The 24,997-nt window shown below is 38.6% G+C and overlaps 1 protein-coding gene across 4 annotated transcripts in view; it reads right to left on the bottom strand.

Moving 5' to 3' along the window:
- Nucleotides 1–24,997, bottom strand: part of acsl3a (acyl-CoA synthetase long chain family member 3a) — a 99,634-nt gene that overhangs the window by 20,055 nt on the left and 54,582 nt on the right. For all 4 annotated transcript variants that reach the window (XM_051923780.1, XM_028794408.2, XM_028794409.2 and 1 more), the window contains 8 exons: nt 21,966–22,104; nt 17,748–17,898; nt 10,324–10,447; nt 9,435–9,506; nt 8,931–9,070; nt 8,623–8,795; nt 1,196–1,270; nt 301–489 (listed from right to left, as the gene is read on the bottom strand). In XM_051923780.1, the coding sequence (XP_051779740.1) occupies nt 301–489; nt 1,196–1,270; nt 8,623–8,795; nt 8,931–9,070; nt 9,435–9,506; nt 10,324–10,447; nt 17,748–17,898; nt 21,966–22,104 (1,063 nt within the window). The remainder of the gene's footprint in view (nt 1–300; nt 490–1,195; nt 1,271–8,622; nt 8,796–8,930; nt 9,071–9,434; nt 9,507–10,323; nt 10,448–17,747; nt 17,899–21,965; nt 22,105–24,997) is intronic.

Raw genomic sequence — 24,997 nt, 5'->3', positions numbered from 1 at the left:
CTTGCAGGACTGGATGCAGTTTAACTTCACACCAGGACAGATAGTACAGATTTCAATATAAGCAGAAAAAAAGACTGGGTAATGCTGAAGTTGGAAAAGAATAAAAATACAACAAAGTAAAGAAATGTATCATTACTTTATAGGAGTACTGTTCAATCCCACAAGGAAGAGCTGGGGAGGTTTCTTTAAAATGCCATAAGACACTTTTGTTAATGGTTCTTTTTAACAATCCGTACCATCTGCTTCTCAATTCTCAGAAACTTCAATTGTTACCACTCTGCTGTTGAGTGATGTACCTACCTATAATCTTTAGGCAACCATCTGGATGGAATTCACCAATGTCTCCTGTGCAAAACCACCTTTGGCCATTTTCATCAACAAAGAAATCATCTTTTTTGTCGTTATTTTTGTAATACCCCATTGTTACATTTGGTCCCCCAATAAGAATCTCCCCTCGGGGATTTGGCTTATCCATGCAGTAGTAGCCCCCTATAAAAGATGAAATAATAGTTAAATACTGTCCCACTTTAAACCTTTTTTAGCTGCATTCATTTAGGGGCCTCAATTCGTTGTTGAGAGACATTATGTTAACATTACTAAGAACGGACAATATCAAGCTGATGCTATAAACATATTAACATTTTCAAAATTAATATTTTTAAAGGCAACCAAAGACATTAAACTATGCTTAGAAGAAGCATAGTTTTTCTATGTTTTATTTTTATCTATTTCATGTGATTGTATCCAGTTCAATTTGATTTATTATTATTAAGCATACTTACACTTATGAGCCCAGCATGGTATACATAATAATTAATATGCCAAAAATAAGTGTAACATAAACACAGTAAAGCTGAGACTCTCTGAAACACTCTGAGAAGGACCATTTCATATGCAACAATGAGAATTTAATGGTGTCTGAAAATAGGTGCATCACATATGACTACTGTATTTATAAAGTGTTTTATATGTTCTAGTTTATACTGTATGTTGAAAATTCTAAAGCGCTTCTTTTAAAAATAGTCCAGTATTAAAAAAAATAAACTAATTTTAATCATATAAATGCTACCTTAGACTGAAGAGTTAGAATTAAATACTTGTGTTACCAAAATATAATAAGCTGCAATTATTATGGGAGTACGGTTTATTACTCAGTTTAAAAAAAAAAAGATAAGCATGGTTGGTTGTTGCTTACCCTCCTCCCAGTTTTTTAGCTTGATCTCACAGCATACCAATGGAGCTCCTACTCTTCCAGTACTATAGTCCCACACTAAAAATAAATACAAATATATTAAAACATTTCCACTACCAAAGTATAGTATTTCTGGAGCTGTCTCCCTCGTGCCTGTCAACCAGCCTGAATCCTTTGCCTTGAAGCCCACAAGACAGCTCCAAGTGGCTTCTTTGAGTTAAGCCTGACTGTGATATGGTTCAGTCAGACATTGAAAAAATTATATATATTTTAAAATTCTATATATTTTTGGACTCCTTGAACCCTCTTCCATAGGACACAAGTACATATTTGTACTTTGCTATTAGTGCTACACACTACCTGGAAGCCACCCCACTGAGAGTGGCAAATTCAAAAAGTATTGCATGAGAACTTGTTCTTTGATGAATTTTGTGAGGGCAAAGTGCAAAGGAGGATTACAAGTAAAAATGTGCATAAATAAAGAGCAGGTATGTATGACAAACAAATCAGTAAGGAAAGAAGAGTTATGTTGTAATTTCCTGATATTCAATAAATCAATTGAATCGTGCAATAAGACTTCTATCTTTGAAAATAGAGAGAGAGACAGACAGACTAATTTACCTACAGCTCAGTAAGCCTATCTTGGCCCCAAGACATTTTAGGTAAATCTCTAATTGACAATAATGGCTTTATAAAAGATTTTCTTTGCTACTGAATTTGTTTGATTTTTTTGATAACAGAGCAGATTAAAAAAATTGTACGAGTATTTAAAAGGCATATTATATACTTCCACGTGGACAGAAAACAGTGTATTTATGTATGGTATTTGGTATTTATTATTTTCTCTTATCTTTGAGGCTCTTTCAACCCAAGAGCAGGTTGGAGGGCTTCTGCCACATGAACAGAAAGCAATGAGTGACTACTATGGATGTTCTGTCTTTCTGAGGTATTGTCTGCCCAAGAGTTAATATGCACACGAATCTCTGACCTTTTTATATAGCTACTCCACTGTCATGATCCAGTACTTTTCAGGAATGTTAACAAGCACAATTTCTCCAGTGCCTATGTGCCACTCTTTATGGTCTATATTGTGTGATTATTGGCTTTCCAGTGGGGCATTATTTAAAATATCCATGGACATGTACATTAAAATCAAACAAATGCACATTGCAACTAAAATCAAAAAGGTCCACCTAACTACTAGCATGGATGGGACTGCAGTGCATCATACAGCCACCGTTGCATAATTAGCACAATCTAAAACTGGAAACTGGAGTCTGAGAATGAAAGGTAAGACATGAACATATTCAAAAAACATAGAAATACCATACCATGGAGTACATAAATGCAATCCAACCAAGAGTTGACAAACTAAGTGTGTTTATATGCACTTTTAATAACCGAGTTATTCACAGAAACCTGGTTTCTAAAATGTCATAGAAGCCCATACTCCAGGGGGAGAAACTGGGTTATTGGTCTCTGAAAAACCCATTAAACATAGATTTCTCTGCAAGTAACCTGATTATTTGGCCATATAAACTCTTAACCGGGTTACAAGTAAGGATTTCATAGTCTGCACATGACCATTGCACTCTATTTGGATGCACATGTCTTGGCTTCACACACGCTTTCAGTAGCCACAAGTAGAAGCTTCTGCAAAAGGGCTGCAACTAACGATTATTTTGATAATTGATTAATCTGTGGATTATTTTGTTGATTTGTGTTCGTTGTCATTGTGGTTGTTGAGAAATGTCCAGAGTATTTTTCTTTTGCAGCCAAAGAAGTGATTTAATTTGTGTGAAACTGAGTTCTTCCTTTGCTGTATAATATGCTGAGTTTATTTTAATTGAAAGTTCTTTTTGATCCATGATTCTTCTGTTTTTGTTGTCTGGAAACCTTTTACCACCACAGATTCTTTGGCACATTTGTTTACAGTCAATACACTGTCACTGCATGCTCCATGTCATTTGCTGTTGGGACTGAGCTGTTATATTTTATTTGAAACGGTGTGATCCTGCCACAAAATATGTTATACGGGCTAAACTAGGCTTGCTGCAGCAGTATTTGTACATCGTTGTGTCTTCCTCCAGATTGTATAAAAGCCAGTTTTAGCTCGACAGCCAACTAGTCTGAAACTTTCGCTTTTCCACTCTTTCCTGTCTTCTGACTCAGAATGAGCGATGCACCTTTCAGTCGCGGTTGAGGTGCTGCAGGATTCACTGCTTTTTTCTATCTGTATCGTACTGGAGTCTTTGTTTTCCTTCGCGCACAAGACTGAAAAATAACAGTTTTTTGCTTGGACAGGGACAAATGTGCAGCCATATTTTGTAAACACACAAACGCTAAAGTCACATGTGAAAGCAAACATATAATAAATACAGCACTATAACAGCATATTGATCTTGTCAAAAAAAAAAAACCACTCAAATATGACAAGTGAAAATCTGAATGTTTATTAGCTAGTGCCCTGTCAGGATATTCTAATATAAAAAGCTGAATGTGTGTTTGTCTGCAAGCAAATCTACACCACCGAACTTATTGCTACGAAATTTTGTACAGATTACCCATTTGTATGAGGAAAGACAACAGGCTATGTTTCATTCTAACACTTTTCCCCCAGGGAACTTTATTTAGTGAGAACCTGCATTTTATAAGAGAAGTGTACCATTTACACATATAATGGGCAAAGCAGCTATTGTGATAGCCATGTCTGTTGACCTCTCTGTCTGTTAGCGTACAGCACTTGAGGGTTAGGGTTGCTCTTGTTGAGCACTTCAGGAGAAGGTGCAACCAACAGCTTTAAGTGGGGTCCCACATAAGCAGCGGCTTGGAGGCGAGAGACAGAAGGAGGGCTTGTAAGGTTCCCACAGACGCCAAGGAAAGGTGGCGAGGACACAAGTTAGACTTGCAGTAACCCAGTGTGTGCTGCCTGAGGTGGTTGGGGTACAAGCTGAAGAAAAGGATGACTGAGTCTGTCGATCGATTAGAGGAAGGACCAAGGCTCATATTGATATTAAAAGAAGATCCTGTGTTTTAACCTGTGAATTTTAACTGTTTGGATTATTTAGTGTTTGTTTTTAACCTCCACAAAAACACTGTTTTACTTATTGATTATTTATTTTGAAGGTACTGCACTTTTCCGCTTTAGGGTTTTTGAACCCATGACTTTTGTTAAATAAAAGCACTAAGCACCTTTTGTACCATACTCTTGCCTGATTTTCCTGGCTAATCCTGGTACAGTAATCCCTCGCTACTTCGCGGTTCACTTTTCGCGGATTCACGACTTTGCGGATTTTATATGTAAGCACATCTAAATATATAACGCGGATTTTTCGCTGCTTCGCGGGTTTCTGCGGACAATGGGTCTTTTTACTTCTGGTACTTGCTTCCTAAGTTGGTTTGCCCAGTTGATTTCATACAGGAGATGCTATTGGCGGATGGCTGAGAAGCTACCCAATCAGAGCACGCAGTTAAGTTCCTGTGTGCTGCTGATTGACTCAGCGATGGAGTGCTGCATTAACCAGGAAGTCTCATCTCACTCATTCAGCATTAACGTGCTACTGCTGCAGGGGCCGTGTCCAAGCGCCAACAGAAGATGCAAATGATTGCAGAAAAGGTAAAAGTTTTGGATATGTTGAAGGAAGGGAACAGCTACACCGCTGCAGGACACCATCACAGCATCAATTAGTCCACGATTCTTTTTATTTAAAAAGGAGGAAAAGCATATAAGATCTACGGCCGCAGTGTCCTTTAACCAGGGCGCAAAATGAGTTGCAAGTGGACGTGATAGGGCAGTAGTCTGGATGGAATCTGCTTTAGGAATCTTTGCAACAAGGTCGACGACGTCATGACCGCCTACAAGCTGCTACGTGTACTTCGCTATACAGTAAGTGTAAACTTATCTACTGATTTCATATTGCTTAGCAGTTGTCCCTGTTATTAATAGAGTAAAGGGTGGTTTGTAAACAATACAGGGAGGGTTTAAAAACGTCCAAATACACATTAAATAATTAAATAAATATGGTGTCCCTACTTCGCGGAAATTCAGTTATCGCGGTCGGCCTTGGAACCTATCTCCCGCGATAAGTGAGGGATTACTGTACATGACTGTAGACGGTCTTGGGTTCACGAATTACAAGGATTCTGCAGCTAACCAGGACTGCCATACTTTCCACATAAAACAACTCAGTACCGTATGGCCCAAGTTAGTTGAAATGTGGCACACTTATTCTTCAAGGAAATTTGTCATGACAGTTTAATTTTTGTTGAGGTATGTTAAACAGATATCTCCCACAATTTTAAAATGCCAAAATCTTCCATTAAAAAGCATTGGCAAATTTGTTAATTTGTTTGTTTGTTAATTCTATATTTGTTAATATGGAGAAACATTCTGTTCTACTTCAGACATGAACTAGTTCATTGTTCAGCTTTACCTTGAGAGTAGATAAAATATAGAAAAAATGCAAATAAATGTATTTCTTTTTTTAACTCTGACAGATGCTACTGATGACAAACAGATCCCCAAGTTAATGAAAAACCAGAAGACTGCATGTGCAGGGTAGAAAGTCACTTTCACTGTGTGACTGCATGTGCAGGACTGCAGTCCTCTCATCAGCAAGTCCAACTCAGCATGTGTAGAAAACTCTGAATGCACTTTCCTTCTCCCGTTGCTTTAATTAGGAACAGGTAAATTAAATGATCTTACTAACTGTATAAAATGTAAGCAAGGAAAACAAATAAACATTTTTCCCTATTTACCTTAAACTAAACCAAGCTCACAGCGCTATTATCTACACATTATAGAGTCAGAATTTCTACTATTATTATAATTTACTAGGGCAGCCAGACATCCAGGTGACAGAGACAGTACCGAATTCAGGCTATGCGTCCTAATAAATAACTGAAGAATATCAAAATGTTTTAAGAGGCTGCTCATCTAATAAAACATTTGTTTGCCGAAACAAACATCCTCACAATTATCCCAGTTCAATGTAATATACATTTAATAGCGTGGGCAAGCAGGAAAAGCTTAAATAAGAACTTTTGTTAAATGTAAATAACACTGCCAAGACAACCAAGAAGAAGACAAAAACTGGCAGTGCTGCCATTTATTTGTTTACACTTTGAACACTGTATGGGGGCATATGTGTTTATTTGTATAATATTTTTTATTCCTGTGCCCTGAAACCTCGGTGTTGATGAGGAGATAATGCAGGTATTAAACAAATGATGATGGCCTGCATACATGCTACACATGTGTCCCGGTTTGGGACTTAGAAACTGGTCACTCTATAATTTACCTTCAGAATGCCACATTCACCTGATATCCATACCGGTCAGTTGGTGTAATAAAGTTCACCTTTCACTTCTGTTGTTTCACAACATTCTGTCATAACTCAATAGCTTTGCAAGTCCCATTTCATGAAAATTACTATGGCCAGGCATGCTCCAGCAAATACGGAACTAATAACAAAAGTGTTTATTAGCAATCTATTATCCAGCCCACTATATCCTAACTACAGGGTCACGGGGTCTGCTGGAGCCAATCCCAGCCAACACAGGGCTCAAGGCACAAAACAAACCCATGGACTGTGTGAAGGAAACCAGAGCACCCGGAGGAAACCCACGCAGACATGGGGAAAACATGCAAACTCCACGCAGGGAGGACCTGGGAGGCGAACCCAGGTCTCCTAACTGCGAGGCAGCAGCGCTACCACTGTGCCACCATGCCGCCTATGTTTATTATTTATTTGTTAGTTGTTTATTTAGGTTATGTTAATTTCCAACTGCAAACTGTTACTGTGTGTGACTAAGGTGTGTGTGTAGGTGGGTGAATGTGTGTGTGTTTATCCATGTGTGAGCAAGAGTGGTCTTTGTAAAGGACTACACCCTTTACAAAGTTTTCAGAATTTTGTCTAGCCTTTGTTTAAGCCTTTGGACCCTGGAACTCTGAAATGAACTGAGAAGTCTGTAGAACTTACCTAGTGAACTCAGTCCATTGAAGGTGTGACAGACGACCGGCTATGGACTCCGGTCGTCACCCCCAGGCCGCTAGGAGGAGCCCTCCGGACAGCATATTTGCGCCCCGAGTTCCAGCAGGGCCTCATGGACTGTGCAGTGTTTTGACACAGCCCTGCTGGATATCTTGGGGGCCGCCAGGAGTCGCTGTAGGGGGGCTAGTGGGCTCTGGCATGCCCTTTAACCCGGGAGTGCATCCCAGTCACGTGATGGGAAGAAGCGATGTGCTCCCGGGATGAAGAAAAGGACTTTGCCCTGACCCGGAAGGAAAACAGACTTGTGGGTTTGGCTTGGAGCCACTTCCGGGTCAGGGTCTATAAAAGGACTCTGGGAAGCCCAGAAGATTGAGCTGAGCTGGGAGGTAGGGTGGCGACGTGTCTGGGAGAGGAGGAGTATTGTTTAGTAGAGAGTATTGTGTTAATGAGTGTGTGGAGGAGAGTGCTTGGTGCACTACAGTATAATATTATAATAAAGAATTATTATACTTTCACCTGGTCCGAAGAGTGGTACCTGAGGGTTCGAGAGGTGGACAACACGCTTATATGCTACAAAGGCTACAATGCTTACACAGCCCTCAAAACCTCTTGAATGTTATGTCATGTGATAATTTTCTAACGTGTTGGGACATAGCAAAGGTATACAAAGTTGGTCCCCACAGTCAGTTTATTCAGTGGGGCAAAATTGTTTCCCTAGGGAATCTATTTAGTGACTGCAAGTGTACTTTACTCCACCCTGGACATCAGCGGGTACCCCTGCTGGTTTCCTATAAATTGCAGTATGTACAATTTTCTTTAAATGTAAAGTGAATTAACATAATTTTAGGACTAAAACTACACGGCCTTATTAATAACTGATAAAGGGATTCAGTTAAAAGTAACAACTGACAATATTATTCATAGTGTTAAATAAGTAATATAAATTAAATCCAAAGACAATAGTCTGATAAGGCACAGATGATACTATAAATTAAATTACTACATAAAATCAAAACTGTTGTAAAGTATTTCTTTTTTTAGTATTAAAAGAATATCTTGGTATTTTGGATTTTTTTATGTTTGTAGTGTTATTAGCAAGAAAGAAGTTGGAAATAATTCATTCTGTCACAAAATGATACAGAAGTCTTTTTGTCTGAAAGCAGAATAATTATTAAATTCTGTATTTACAAAGGTTTGTGTAGGTTGGATTTTCATGTAAACAATAGTACAGAAGATTCACACAACAGCCCCATTTGAAGTACTGTGTTAAAAAATAAACTGAATAATCTGAGAATAATATGACAGAAAGCCATTTTTGTGAAAAACAGCTTTTGATTTTCAAAATATCAATCCTATCCTTTAATACCATAATTGAGGAAAAGAAAATGCATATTAAATATTGTTGCAAATGTCACCAAAGAAGAAAACATAACTTACTATCACTGATAGTTGCGGCCCCACATGTTTCTGTTAATCCATATCCTTGACCAACAGGACAACAAAAGCAAATATTCATAAATCTTTGAGTAGCTGCTGATAAGGGGGCACCTCCTGACAAAAGGATGCGTGTCTTTCCACCAAGCAATGATCTTACTTTTCGGAAAACAAAGCTAAAAAGACAAAAATCATGTTTAAGCAATGAATATATTAGGAATGAGTCACACAACTCAACAGGTAAGATAAATCCAAAAATGTCTGCAATGCCGTGCAGAGTTACAGTACATCTTACAATACACATACATTACCTGTCACACAGTGGTGTGCTGTAGCCTTTAGAAATCTGTTCCATTTTATAATTATAGGCGAGCACAAAAAGGGTTCTCTGCACCCTATTCATCTCTTCAACTTTAGTCATAACATTTTTATAAATGCGATCCATTATTTCCTATATAAGAAAAGACACCATCATTATATTTTTGTAAATGAAGACCAAGAAAATGTTTATTTAACACTTAAAAAGCCCAAGACTAGTGCTGTTATACATAACTATGTATATTTCCCTATATGTATAAAGAAAAAATAAAATAAAAATTTGATACTATAATAAAAATGTAATACAGTAGTTGTGATTGTGCAAAACTGATTCAGAATTTATAGTTTCATGACTGATAAATTTGAGATAGAGCTTCTAGTAAGAAATATTTAAAAAAAATCACCCATGAAATACAATACAATGAGTATTCCCATCATTTTAAGGGGCGCCTTATGAAATGAAGTAAAAGGAAAGGTAATATTAGAATCACACTCACTGGTACAGCTGCCATTAGAGTTGGTTTCAAAACACTGGCATCTCCTTTACTTCCTTTTTTGATTTTGGTTGACTGAAATTAGACATAAATTAATTATTTTTTCTTATGAAAGTTAATGAAAAATCAGAAAACGATATTCATATTATTAACAAACAACCTTACAGTGTGCCTGAATTTATAAATACATCAAATGATAATTACTGGAGCTATGTTTGCTTACTAGTATTTGGGCTGGAAATTTTTGTTTAAATTTCCAGGGTTATTGAATTTTTAGCCAAGTTAATGTGTTTTGACTAAGATTCATCTAAGCCATTGTCATCACTTGCTTTGTACTTGATAAAATTTCTCATTACTGTGTTTTCTATCAAGTCAATTAAAATATCTTTATGATTATTAATTAACACTTACAGCTAGGTACTGGTAAACATCAAAATATTGTAAGTGAGCAAGCCAGTAAAAAACAATTATTTCTAAAGACTAGTGTAATCTCACTGTATGGGGCTAACTAAGCTACATCAAACCTTGTGGTTTTCTCCAGGGTTATACTGAATGGGCAAAAGACAATTTTAAATTAACCTTAGGAATCATTGGACTTTATAATTAACAGGAACTTGTCACAGGTAAATCTTTAATTGGGTTGTAGGTAAGTTTCTGTCCACAACTGGATCTTCTGTACACAACTGGACCTACTGACTAAACTAGTTCTACAAGCTCACACAGGAGTGGCATGGAGAGATGGGTCCATACTCAGCTGTTAACTTGAAATATTCTGCCTGCTGTAATGCTAACATGCAAGTCCATATACATAATACACACTGCTGCATAAGATAAGAATATGAATGGAATGAGCATGAATAGTAAGCCTTAAGAGCCCAATCTAGAAACAAACCTGATCTGCTAAGGTCTGTGGGGATGAATAGCCAACACGGCATCCATGAACCAAGCACACCATCTCAGCACTCAATTCCAGTACATGAGCAAGAGGCAAATAACCAATATAAGTGTCCTTCTCACTGTAAGTAAAAAAACAAAAAACAAACTTGCAATCAGTTGAATTGAGATGAAGATCATGTACTGTGAAACTCTAAAATGGTCATTATATTACTTTACACAAAGTAAATTTACCCATGGGATTAATGGCTTTGTATTATGGAGCAACTCAGAAACAGAATAAAAATACAGTATGTACTGGAATCTAAACTTATTAATGACACTTGACTGTTTGATATCAAGTATATTTGAATATAGTTTTAAAAACTGTTCCACCAAGACGTACATGACACCAACACATTTTTTAACATATTTAGTAAACCTTCATACATTTTGCCATGATGTGATACAGTTGTTAAACAGCTTGTTAAACACAGCTTGTCTCTTAAGATGGGAAAAAAGCAGCTTGTTAATTAACAAAAAAAAAAAACACAGTGATCCTGTGCGTTCTTTCTCACAGTTCCCCTAACCAATGACTTCAACCATTTTCTACTTTATGTGGAGGGTTACTGTGGCTTTATCGTGAGTGGCAGCCTTTTCAGCAGCTCCGTGTATGACTGTATATGTATGTGTACTTTTCTACTTTTATTTTTCTATTTTTATTTGTATCAGTATGCTGCTGCTGAAGAATGTGAATTTCCCATTGGGATTAATAAAGTATCTATCTATCTATCTATCTATCTTATCCATCCATCCATTATCCAACCCGCTATATCCTAACTACAGGGTCACGGGGGTCTGTTGGAGCCGATCCCAGCCAACACAGGGCGCAAGGCAGGAAACAAACCCCGGGCAGGTCGCCAGCCCACCACAGGGCACGCACACACACACACACACTCACACACTAGGGACAATTTAGAATTGCTAATGCACCTAACCTGCATGTCTTTGGACTGTGGGAGGAAACTGGCGTGCCTAGAGGAAACCCACACAGACATGAGGAGAACATGCAAACTCCACGCAGGGAGGACCCGGGAAGCGAACATGCGAGGCAGCAGCGCTACCCACTGCGCCACCATGTCGACCCTGTGGCTTTATGTAAAGGGAAATTCATCTGGTCTCAGGGAGGGCACACACCATGTATACAAGTTTGCATGGTGTGTCTTGAAGGAGACTTATGTAAACACAGCAATCATGTCAAAGGTCTTAGGCATCAGGGGTATCAGACACAAACACTTTATAATTAGAAACAATGCATTAGTGCGTTCAATTGTTGTTTTTTGTGACACACACTTACAGACTCAATATGACAGAGTTTTACATAAATGAGAGATGGTTAGCTGTGCTACATGTTCTGGTCTCTTGCATACAACAGAGTATCGTAGCTGCGAACAACACAAAGGGATTAACAAATGCGGATTTTTTGGGCAAATAACAAACAATTTTCTGTGGGGCCCACCTGCCAAATAACATTTGATGAATCATGAACAAAGTCTTCTGGATTTCTAATAGATAAAGTTTGTATATACCATTGTGTACAACAACACAAATAGACCAAACTAAGTTGCTGTACCTTCATTTGTGTGAAAAATTTGAAATTCAACTCTTGAGAGTGCCATGCAAATCAAATCCTCAAGCTGATAGTTTAAAAATCGGGAGTGTGCTCCCCTCGACTTTCTCATATACTGAGATAGAGGAAACGGTAATCTGAACCACTTCCAGTTGCCCAACATTTTTCAAATATCATATCTCTTTGTTTCTCATCATAACTAATTAATAAAATCAATATACATTCATGTATCTCTATTTATAATCAAACTTTATATTAAAATAATATTTTCACACTTAGGGATGTTGAAAACGATGGTGGAATTTTTTCATGAATTGATATGCATTACCTAGATTACATGCACAATAAAAAGAGTTATAGTCACCTAAAAACATAGAAAGTGTTAGTATTATATAATATTTGTTGCAATAAATTGCTATAGGTAAAACTGTATTTAGCTACATTTAATAATGATAATGATGGCGGAAATAAAAAAAAAATCACAAAATAAATGTATTACCAGGAACACAATGGGGTTGTGGCAGCTTATTGTTCCCATTACATCGTTATATTTACATGACATGTTCAATATGTATACACTATTGTTAAACTGATGATTTATAAATTAAATTAAAATTAGTAATAGTTATTGAAAGAATATACATTATATTAAATACAGTTTTTAATATCATGTACACACTTAGATTTCCATGATACAAAAAATTGGGATGGTTGCTTAAACAAAATACTACTTCAGGTTGAGTAATTTTTCTCAAATTTCATATCTGTTTGCTTTTTATCATTATAAATATCAATACAAAATTTGAATCATCTATCTGTAATTATAACCATAGTTCACTTGAAAATTGTGGCCCAAAAGTTGATAGGATTTCTTATTTTTGATATAAAGCAGGTGTACAAAGTCTCTCTGACCTAGGTCAAAGCATTTTCGAGTTATCTTTTTTACACACAGACACACATAATTTCATAAATGGTATTTTCAGACTCAGGAAGGTCTAAAACGTCAAGATTCATTAAAATCTCAAGGTCGAACTTTTTCACGATACTATGTATATGAGAAAGTAAAAAGTGCCCTAAGAGAATTTATTGGAGGAGTCTGCATTTGAAAAGGAGAAAAAAAACTATTTTCAACTGGGTAGGGACCCATCAATTGCATTGATGACAACAGAAGCTATCCCTCACAAATATGCATATGTAGCTCCTGGAAATACAGCTAACTTAGGAGGCAAGTTAAAAAACTCTTAATGTCTGTAGGATAATACAAAGCTAAGTGTAAAGATTGTATAACTGAATTTAATTTTTAATTTTCAATGTGTAATATTTATTCAAAAGAAATGAATGATACAAGCCTTAGCACTCTTATTACCTGATATAAATATTATTTCTCTTCAGTTCATTTTCTTTCTGCTTTGCCTGTTGATGTTAGTGATGGTGGCAACATGCTGAGTTGGACAGACAAGGATACTCTTTTGCTTTATCTAGCTCCTCCTAGAAAACTCCCACATGTTCCTAATGGGAGTCAAGAGATATAATCCCTCTAGCATATCCTGGGTCTGTTCCTGGGCCTTATACCAGTGGGCCATGCCTGGTACATCAATGGTGTGTTGTTCCACCGAAATATCACAAAGTATTCAAGCATCCAAAATACATGCCTAAACCATTTCAAAAGAATTTTCTAAATCAGGAAAAAATCCTCCATTATTATTGTGCTTCTCACCCTATCATAGACACTAAGCCTAATAACCCAGCACAGGAACTTCATTTCAGCTATCTGTACTCATTTTGTCAGTGACTACCGAAAGACCTGAAGATGGGCATCTGGTGCATCTAAAGTTTCTCAAGAAAACAAGCTCCCACTCAGAGAGGAGAAGCTACTGTGACTCCATACCCTGCCCATTTTCATTGTCCCATGCGCTCTTTTCTCCCACTAGGAGCAACTGATTGCTTCTAAGCACAAGTGTATGTTTCCTTCTAATTTTTAGAAACAGGGAAAAAGCAGTGATAAGTAACATGCCTTGTAATAGCAAGAAAGGCTACTGTTAATTGTCCCATGGAAAAAAGTATGGTCTATGATAGTTATTGCTATTAACTCCACAGAATATGTGCAGTAATATTTGTGTGCTGATCATGTTGGTATGTATGATGTTATGATGCTAAAGGCAGCTATAATAACTATGTGCAAGTCACACGCATTCACTTTGCTTGGTAGCCTTGGTAGAAAAAATGGTAGCTTTTCAAGTTGACTTTTTTTGGTTATCAAATTCTCCCAAGTTTCAAAAAGTATTACAGATTTATAAAATAACTTCATGGTGCATAACATTTTCTGCCTATCAACTGAACTCCATTGCAGCTAAACAAAGTATCGTACAACTATGGGCATCTGTGAGAATTCATTTCCATATCTGTTCACTCCTACAGGAAAAAAGAAGGATCAGTTTGGGTCCAGGTTTCAAATTTGACAGAGCCATTTTAGCTCAATTGGATCAGGTCTACTAATAGAGCTGACAGCTTTTCATTTTGCATACACCTGACCAAAGAATGGCATCCAAACAATGCTGATATATTCAAAATGTTGATGCTTATTATGTGTTTCTAAAGTTGTTTACATTATGGAAAATGTATTAACAGCAGCTGCTGAAAGAAGCATGTCCAAACTCAATTCCATTAAGTCCAAACTCAAAGATCTATGTGGACAAGAACAGCTCACTGATCTTTTGATTCTGTTGATGAAGAATGATATCACTATGAACAAAGACTAAATGAGTCATTACAATCTGTGAAAACATGGGATCCAAAAGGAGATTTTGCTATAAAACCCAAAAGCTGACAATACATAAAAGCAAAATGGTATTATTATTATTACTTTTTTACTTCTTTTTACCGAAAGAACTTAACACCTATAGTATAGTATATATACATAATTTTACATTATACTTCTAGTTTCCGGGTAATAAAAATTGTACTTGCTGAAAGTCTAATGCACAAAAACATAATAATCAGTTCTAGTGTCTTCCTGAACATAAATACAGTAGGGGCTAGCATTTTGGCTACTTACAGTAGATAAAAATCTGCAAGAGCTCTTTTGTTTGATGTTCTAAATGGCTGACTTTTCACTGCATAATACATGAAGGTTTTGCATGATGTTATCAGTCAGCCAGTCATTTTCTAACCCGATTAGTCCTTAACAGGGTCGCAGGGGGTGCTGGAGCCTATCCCAGAAAGCATATGGTACAATGCAGGAACAAACCCTGGACAGGGCACCAGTCTCTCGCAGGTGAATACACACACACCCCAACCACACACTAGGGACAATTTAGGATTGCTAATATTCACCTAATCTGCATGTCTTTGGACTGTGGAAGGAAAACGAAGAACCTGGAGGAATCCCCCCCCCACACAGGGATAACATGCAAACTCCATGCAGGGAGGACCCAGGACATGAATCATGGCCTCCTTACTGTGAGGCAGCAGTGCTACCACTGCGTCACCATGCCACCTGCATGATCTTACATTTGTTTTTAAAAGTATTTACTTGAAGTGAGAAGTATAAGAAGTAAAACCATAAAACACATAAATATGGAGAACACTTAAAATGACTACTTCTGTACAAAATCTAAGGAGACAAATTTATCAGCCATATGTTATTGTCAATAGTCTGTAGTATAGGTAGGCAGCTTACCTGTAAATAAGTTTCTTTCAGGCTGGTGAAGAATGCTTCTGCTTTTACTTCTGAGATTTTAGATAACTAATAAAGAATATGCTATAGAACTATGTATCTGTAGAATTTAATTTAGTATACTTCTTCTGTCCTCTTTGGTCTAATTTATACTTTTGCTTCAGTAATTTTTAAACATTTTTTATGGATAACAAGCTTTAAATGGACAATAAAAGAGGGTGTATATTGCAAACTTCACCTGTAACCATAAACTCGCATTTCTTACTAGCCTAAAATAAACTTTGCATCATTTTGCTAACAATACCTAAGTATTCTTCTAGAATGTAGACCACTGTTTATTGGAACCAACAGGGCCGCCACTGCAAAGTGAAACTCTTTAGAAAAGTAGAACAATCCAGATAAGAACGGACCATTCAGCCCAACAAAGCTCGGCAGTCCTATCCATTTAATTCTTCTAAAATGACATCAAGTCTAGTTTTGAAAGTCCATAAAGTCCTACTGTCTACCGCACTACTTGGTAGCTTATTCCAAATGTGTCTATGGTTTTCTGTGTAAAGAAAAACTTCCTAATGTTTGGTCAAAATTTACCCTTAACAAGTTTCCAACTGTGCCCCTGTGTTCTTGATGAACTCATTTTAAAATAAATCTCAATCCACTGTACTAATTCCCTTCATATTTTTAAACACTTGAATCATGTCTTCTCTTAATCTTCTTTTGCTTAATCTGAAAAGTCTCTTAATTTTTTCTCATAATTCATCCTATGCAGCACTGGAACCAGCCCTTTCGCTCTTCTCTGGGCATTTTCCAGTGCTACTATGTCCTTTTGTAAATTGGAGACCACAACTGTACACAGTACTCCAGATGAGGCTTAACAGTGCATTATAAAGCTTGAGCAAATCCTCCTTGGACTTGTACTCTACACATCAGGGCACTATACAACCTAACATTCTGTTAGCCTTTTTAATGGCTTCTGAACACTGTCTGGCAGTTGATAGTATCGAGTCAACTACGTCTCCTAAATCCTTCTCAAAAGGTATACTTTTGATTTTCAGACCTCCCATTGTGTATTCAAACCTAACATTTTTACTTCCTATATGTAATACTTTACATTAACTTACATTAAATTAAAACTGCCACAAATCTGCCCAAGCCTATATGCTGTCCAAGTCCCTCTGTAATGATTCTACAGATTCTAGATTATCTGGCAATCCACCTAGCTTGGTATCATCTGCAAACTTAACTATCTTGTTAACATTTATTCCTATCCAAATCATTTATATATAGTAAAAATAGCAGCTGCACTAGTGCTGACCCCTGTAGAACAACACCCTTAATGTCAGCCAATTCTGATAGAGTTCCTCACACCATAAACTTGTGCTTCCTGTGTCTGAGCCAATTTTGCGTCCATCTACAAACAACACCCTTAACTCCCACTTCTTTAAGTGAGATGCCCAACCTCTCATATGGCACCTTATCAAATACTTTCTGAAAGTCAAGATAAATAATATCATATGCTCCTCTTTGACCAAATCCTTTTGTTGCTTCCTCACAGAATTCCACCATGTTGGTAGAACATGACCTCCCTCTTCTGAATACATGCCGACTGTTCAGTAAAACTCCTGTTCTTGCCATATGTTGCTCAATCTTATCCTTAATATTTCACTTATGCTAATTTACCTGTGATGAACATTAAGCCTACTGGCTTATAGTTGCCTGGATCTGCCCAGTCACCCTTTTTATATAGCAGGATAATATTTGCCATTTCACTAATGTGCAGTGACTTCCTAAAAATATGTGTCAAGGGTTTATATATGTACTCACTAACCGCTTTAAGAACTCGAGGGTAAATATTATTTGGTCCTGGTGATTTCAGCCTTTTATGTCAACAATATCATATTCATAAATGGGAAGAATAGACAATGGTTTTCAAAAATGCTGAAACGTGTGTGTTGGATTATGCCAAAGAATGCCCCCAACCTACCCTCAGCTTCTAAAAAAGCAAGCCATTACTGTATTGAGGCTCATACAGCACCTCTATGTCCTCAGGAAGACGGTAAAGAATTATTCTTGACCATTAACATTTCAAGATATTTCAACACATTCTCCAAACTAAAAAAAGAAATATACAACTTCTTACCCAAGATCTGGAATCCTTTCAGCCATGCCTGTTAATCCAGCAATGAGATTACTGTGGGAAATCATCACTCCTTTTGGTATCCCAGTAGAGCCACTTGTGTACATAATAACAGCAATGTCAGATGGTATTGGTTGCATTCTAGGTTTCGAGACTGAAAAAAATTCGGAACCTTTTAACTTGATAAGTATCACAGTTACTGACATCAAAATAAAATCATCACAAACACTTTTATTGGACAGAAGACAGCTTTAATACTGAAAATAATACTAAACACTAAAAAGTTATCAGCAAACAGTAAACGTGATCAAAAAATTGCATTAGCCATTTAAAAAAACATGGATTTTATTCCACTTTATATTCTGACTCATAAAAATGTTCTAGCGAATATAAGAATGACTTAAGCTGCAGCTCCAAAATGTGGCCTTCATTTGAGCTACAAGTTAAGAGATAAACACTCCTAATCACTAGAAAACAAACAATGAAAAGTAGTTAGCAATAATTTATTAAAATACATTAAAAATCTGTGTCATGTTTTAGATTGCCTATATAATCTTTAAAAAAAAAAATCCAGTACAGCATCACTGGGGTGTGAGAGCCTATTCCTACAGTATTGCAGTATTCCTAGCAGGAAGAACTGGACATCAGTCTATCTCAAAGATAGTTATTTCGTTTAGCTAAATTTGCATTGTGTGGCTATGATGATCTTAAATGTACATAAGGATTAGCAAAGATAAAGTTTAATTAAATTCAATGAATGGTAGGAAAAGGAAAGAATTTAAACTTATAAACTAGTTCAAATTTTTTTGGGAAGCAAGTATCAGATTTTATTCATTTTAATGTCTCTGAAGAAGTTATCAGTCATAAACGAGGTTTCATATTTATATATTCAGGCTGAAGGTTATCAAAGAAATTGATATCTGAATAAAACATCAGACACAATTCTTTATATTAACATTATCTAAAATATATCAGGTATTAGACCATAATTATGAACAATGCCTCACTATAGCATATGTTCTGGGAATGTGGGTTGAATAATCTCATTCAAAAGAAAGAATACTAATACACCCTCCATAACTCAATGGAAAAACTATATCTTATAAAAATTAGAAAACATCCAATTTTCTTTTCAAATAACTGAACAGAACTGGTTTATAATTTTACAAAAATTAATTAATGTTATTATACAACAAATATACCTGACGCCTGCCATCATTTCTGTTAAACTCTTATTGTTTTAATCAAAACTAGCCAATGCCTGCCGTAGCATACGGCGGTGTAAGAATAGGAACGGAAAGCGGCGAGAAAGGAATTCAGAAATCAAGATGAAATAAATACTTATTGAAAGACACAGTTGTGAATAGGTGTTTTGGTGGAGACGACAGATAATTAGCGTTTGCTTGCAGTACGTCTGATAGTCCTTTGTATTGTTCCACGCGCAGATCTTGTTGATGTAATCTGAGATAGTTGAGACGCGCGCCCTCTGTTTTAACAGACGCATCTACGACGTACTGTTGGAATAGTTTGCTGCTGGAGTGCAAAACACTAAATGTATTCCTCATTGCTAATCTGTACGCGTAAAATTAGCATTGAGTAAGCCTTATTCGCTTTGGCGGTTCTTTTATTGGGAACATGTTGTAAATCTTTGTGCCAGCCAATGTCTCCGTAAGGGAATAAAAGTGGGTAAACCATAGGATTGCAATTCATATTGAGCGTGGAAATCTGTTTACAGGAGTTGCCTATTGGATAGATGCAAATGTCCCTTTCGGCAGGCCATCTTCTCCAACGAAAATTGCTGCAACATCGGTGTGACATGTCGGGGCACTGTATCGTTGTAAATCCTGCCTAGGGTTTTCCTTGAATACCATTCGTACAGATGCTGTTGGATTGGACTGAGCGATTTCATGCATGTTTGTAAGATTTAGCGAAGGGGTTGATGGTTCTGAGCATGGAATCTAGCTGGAGAAGAAGTATATTTTCGCTGCATGCAGAGTTTTATTTTGTAAGCGTATTTCAGTAGCTTGCGCTGTGTCAAAAACATACAACTGTCCATATCCTGGAGAGGTAGAAGTGTTAGCGTACAGTGGAGAGATTTGGTGATAAATTTGTCCATGTATTTTAAAACAGTATGGTCCGTGGCCAGAAGGTTGAGTTATCTGTGCACCCATGGAAGCAAACGCTACAGAACAGTTGTATTCTTGAATGTGTTCATGATAACTTTTACCTTCTGATGTTTGCTGTGTAAGAAGCTGTTGTAAAGACACAGGTGGCTCCCGCAAAGGTGGTAAAGCTACTTTACCGTTGTGGCAGCACCTCGAGTACTTGTTAGATGTATTATGCTCAGCAGGCCAGTATAGTGCATGACAGTGTTTGCACTGCTGGTCTGGAGTCACAATGTTGTATTCTTGGACGGGATGACAGGAATTAGGTGAAGAAGTACCTGTGGTAACAGGAAGAGGATTGTATGTATGTCTGCTGAGACTGCGTTGGCTTGGAAACGTTGCTTTGCAGATGTTGCATTGCAAGAGTTGTGAATGAGTTTTGTTGTGTTTAGTCAGACAATCCTGTGTAGTGAACTTCTTATTGCATTTCTGGCACTCATAGTTGTTGGGAAGAATGCCTTTTCTTGTGTTTAGCAAGTGAGGTTCGCGTTTGAAAAGTTTTGTTGCAGGAGGAATAGGAAAATGAGAAAAGCAGTGTGGGGGTGTATGGGAGGCCTCAGGCAGTGTGGAGAAGGGTTTGGAAGAGCAGGAATAGGAATCGAGAAATCCTGTGTCGGCTGAGTGTGGGCGGGACCAGTTTTGTAGAGGAGCCACAGGCAGCGTGGGGAAGGGTTTGGAAGACGACGAATAGCAATTGAGAAATGCTGTGTCAGCTGCGTGTGGGCGGGACCGGTTTTGAAGTGGAAGCAGGACGAACCAGAAGAGAAATATATATAAGAGATGAGGATCTATAACACAATTTACATTTTATTATTGAACCTTCTAAGGAATATGCAGGTGAAACCTGTCTTATTTAAACCACAGATATCTAATGTGTGGCATTGATGTTTATAGTGTCATCATGCCAAGATAAAAAGAGCTCTCAGGCTTTCTGGAACATTGTGCTCTACACAGATTAATAAAAGATAGAGTTGTTTGGCCATAGTAACAGTAGACATGTTTAGAACAATAAAAAAACAGCATTTCAGAAGAGGTACTTCATACCAACTGTAAAGCATGGTGATGGAAAAGTTATAGTTTGAGGTTTCTTTGCTGCCTTAGGTCTTGACTGGTCTAATAAAAGCCCTGATTGGAATTCCATTGATATGTTGGCGGGTGGTCAAAAATTTTACCACTTTGATGTCAGAGGCTAGAGGGCAGTTATGCAAAATGCAAAGATGTCACTCCTGCTAAAGAGGGCACTACCAGCTTCTGAGGTCAAGGTTGTACTTACCTTTTCCCTAGTAGACCATTACATCTATTAATGTTTTTGTTGAATAAATACTTGAAAAGGTAAATTTTCCTTTTGTTTTTATTCAAGTAATAGCTGTCCCCCAAGGCTCCGCCCATGCAGTAGTGAAACTACAAAAACTTTAAAAATCAATAAACAAGCAGGTATAGCTAGCTAAGTGGAGGCAAGGTATGATCCAAAACATGGCCAGAGGTAGACCGATTCGAACAGAGGCTGGCGCATGAGTGATGTCGGCCCCTCCTGGTTCCCGAGTCATGACGTTACGCTTCCCACTCTTCTCAGCCTGCAGCTTCTGTTTCAGATTAGTGCGAATAAATCGCTCCTGCAAGCGAACTATGATACTTGGCGTAATGACAGAAGTCACAAAATCAACCGGAATGTTCAAGCAAATTATAGAAAAAAATCTGATCTAAATCTCTTAAGTAGTTCTATCGTGAAAAGCAGACAGCCATACAGACAGACAAACGTTGGATTCTATATATAGAGAGATATCACCTTTATCTGTAGGAACTGTTTACATTAAGATCTAATATTTGCCTTTTCAAATATGCTGAAAAAGTCAACAATTTCCATGGGGTGAGCTTATTTTTTTCACATGACTGCATAATATCATGTAATATAATAAAATAAAGTGAGCAGCTCAGTATTATTATTTGCATTTTTTCAAGAATTCCATGAGGAGTGTGACTGCCTTGTGAATATAATAATTAAAGAAAAACACAGAAGGTAATTGTCAATCAAATCTTTGTTGCTGATTTCACTCACTGTTTTCTGGTTTAGATCCAAGCGTCTGTACTGATGTCATGCTGTGAATCATTATGCCTTTTGGGTAATCTGTCCAAGACATTGGTTTTTCGTCTACAATAATGATATGCTGCAGTCGTGGAACTTGAAGCAAGATTGCCTGTGAAATACAAAACATGTTACACTTCTCATAAATTGAATATCATTGCCAGATAAGGGGCATATTATGTTAAGCAGTGAAATCCAAAAAAAAAAAATTAAATGATCAAAACTGGGAAGTAAAAGTTGCAAAAATATTACAGAAAATTTTAACCAAAGAAGAATTTTAATAAGAAGACAAAAATAACTTAAGTCATACAGTATGACTAAAATCTGCTAAAAATGTCAGAAAGGCAAGAATAAACAACAAGCCATATAATACTGTAATAAATTGAAAAAGATAAATCTTGAAAAGATTGTTTACACAACTGAACAGACCTCACATGAAATGCTATGTCCTGTTACATAGTAAGAATGTACCATTTTGTCATTCTAAACAGGTCTTATGTTATGTGGCTACTAATAGAAAATATTTTAAGATGCTTTAAACATCTACATTGTAATATAAAATTGCATGTTGTGAACTAATGTCAGAAAAGTTTCCTATATCTAATACTTTGTCTTAATCTTTAATAAACATAATTAGAGATCTACTATGAAAAGAGATGATCAACAAAGATGAAAACATTTGTTCAATAAAATGTCAGAAGTCTACAACAAAAAAAAACATGTGCTATTATCTTTTAAATTGTATATATACTCTCTGGCACTTTGTTTAAATAAATTAAAAAGAAACAGGCAAGACTAAGAATATAAATGAATTCGAAAAACAGATATGCATGTTAATCAAAAAACGTAATTTTTTAATTGGGTATTCGGAGGTTTTGTTGAACCGCTCTTTGTCTCATCCCTCACCTAGGACCAGTTTGCCTTGGGTGGCCCTACCAGGGGCATAAAGCCCCGGACAACAGAGCTCTTAGGATCATTGGGACACGCAAACCCCTCCACCACGATAAGGTGGCAGTTCTCCAATGAAGAACAAAAAATTTGGATGGCGTTTTCCCTCGCCCAGGCGCAGGTTACCGGGGCCCCCCTCTGGAGCCAGGCCTGGAGGTGGGGCTCGATGGCGAGTGCCTGGTGGCTGGGCCTGCACCCATGGGGCTCGGCCGGGTACAGCCCGAAGAGGCAACGTGGGTCCCCCTTCCCATGGGCTCACCACCTATGGGAGGGGCTAAGGATGTCGGGTGCAGTGTGAGTTGGGTGGTGGCCGAAGGTGGGGACCTTGGAGGTCCGATCCTCAGCTACAGAAGCTGGCTCTTGGGACGTGGAATGTCACCTCTCTGAAGGGGAAGGAGCCTGAGCTAGTGCATGAAGTTGAGAGGTTCCAGCTAGATATAGTCGGGCTCACCTCGACGCACAGCTTGGACTCTGGAACCAATCTCCTTGAGAGGGGCTGGACTCTCTACCACTCTGAAGTTGCCCCCGGTGAGAGGCACCGAGCAGATGTGGGCATACTTATTGCCCCCTGACTTGGAGCCTGTTCATTGGGGTTTACCCCGGTGGACGAGAGGGTAGCCTCCCTCCGCCTTCGGGTGGGGGACGGGTCCTAACTGTTGTTTGCATATATGCTCCGAACAGCAGTTTGGAGTACCCAAACTTTTTGGAGTCCCTGGAGGAGGTGCTAGAGAGCATACCTTCTGGGGACTCCCTCGTACTGCTGGGAGACTTCAATGCTCACGTGGGCAATAACAGTGAGACCTGGAACGGTGTGATTGGGCGGAATGGCACCCCCCGATCTGAACCCGAGCGGTGTTTTGTTATTGGACTTCTGTGCTCATCATGGATTGTCCACAATGAACACCATGTTCAAGCATAAGGGTGTTAATATGTGCACTTGGCACCAGGACACCCTAGGCCTCAGTTCAATGATCGACTTTGTGGTTGTGTCGTCGGACTTGCAGCCACATGTCTTGGACACTCGGGTGAAGAGAGGGGCAGGGCTGTCAACTGATGGCTTCGATGGTGAGGGAGGATGCCGGTCAGGCCTGGTAGGCCCAAACGTATTGTAAGGGTCTGCTGGGAACGTCTGGCAGAGTCCCCTGTCAGAAGTAGCTTCAACTCCCACCTCCAGCAGAACTTCAACCACGTCCCGAGGGAGGTGGGGGACATTGAGTCCGAATGGGCCATGTTCCGTGCCTCTATTGTTGAGGCGGCTGACCGGCGCTGTGGCCGTAAGGTCATCTGTGCCTGTCATGGCGGCAATCCCCGAACCCGTTGGTGGACACCGGCGGTGAGGGATGCCGTCAAGCTGAAGAAGGAGTACTACAGGACCCTTTGTCCTGTGGGACTCTGGAGGCAGCTAATAGGTACCGGCAGGCCAAGCTGAATGCAGCTTCGGTGGTTGTTGAGGCAAAAGCTCAGGCGTGGGAGGAGTTTGGGGAGGCCATGGAGAACGACTTTCGGACAGCTTCAAGGAGATTCTGGTCCACCATCCGGTGTGTCTGGAGGGGGAAGCAGTGCAGTGTCAACACTGTATATGGTGGGGATGGTGCGCTGCTGACCTCGACTCGAGATGTTGTGGGTCGGTGGGGGGAGTACTTTGAAGACCTCCTCAATCCCATTAACATGCATTCCAGTGAGGAAGCAGAGCCTGGGGACTCGGAGGTGGGCTCCCCTATCTCTGAGACTGAGGTCACTGAGGTGGTCAAAAAACTCCTTGGTGGCAGGGCCCCTGGGGGTGGATGAGATACGCCCGGAGTTCCTCAAGGTTCTGGATGTTGTAGGACTGTCTTGGTTGACATGCCTCTGCAACATCGCTTGGACATCAGGGACAGTGCCTCTGGATTGGCAGACCGGGGTGGTGGTCCCCCTCTTTAAGAAGGGGGGCCGGAGGGTGTGTTCCAACTACAGAGGGATCACACTCCTCAGCCTCCCTGGAAAAGTCTATTCGGGGGTCCTGGAGAGGAGGGTCCGTCAGATAGTCGAACCTCGGATTCAGGAGGAACAGTGTGGTT

This window comes from Erpetoichthys calabaricus, chromosome 2 (assembly GCF_900747795.2).
Source record: "Erpetoichthys calabaricus chromosome 2, fErpCal1.3, whole genome shotgun sequence".
Taxonomy (NCBI): domain Eukaryota; kingdom Metazoa; phylum Chordata; class Cladistia; order Polypteriformes; family Polypteridae; genus Erpetoichthys; species Erpetoichthys calabaricus.
This window is presented reverse-complemented; position numbering and strand designations above follow the sequence as displayed.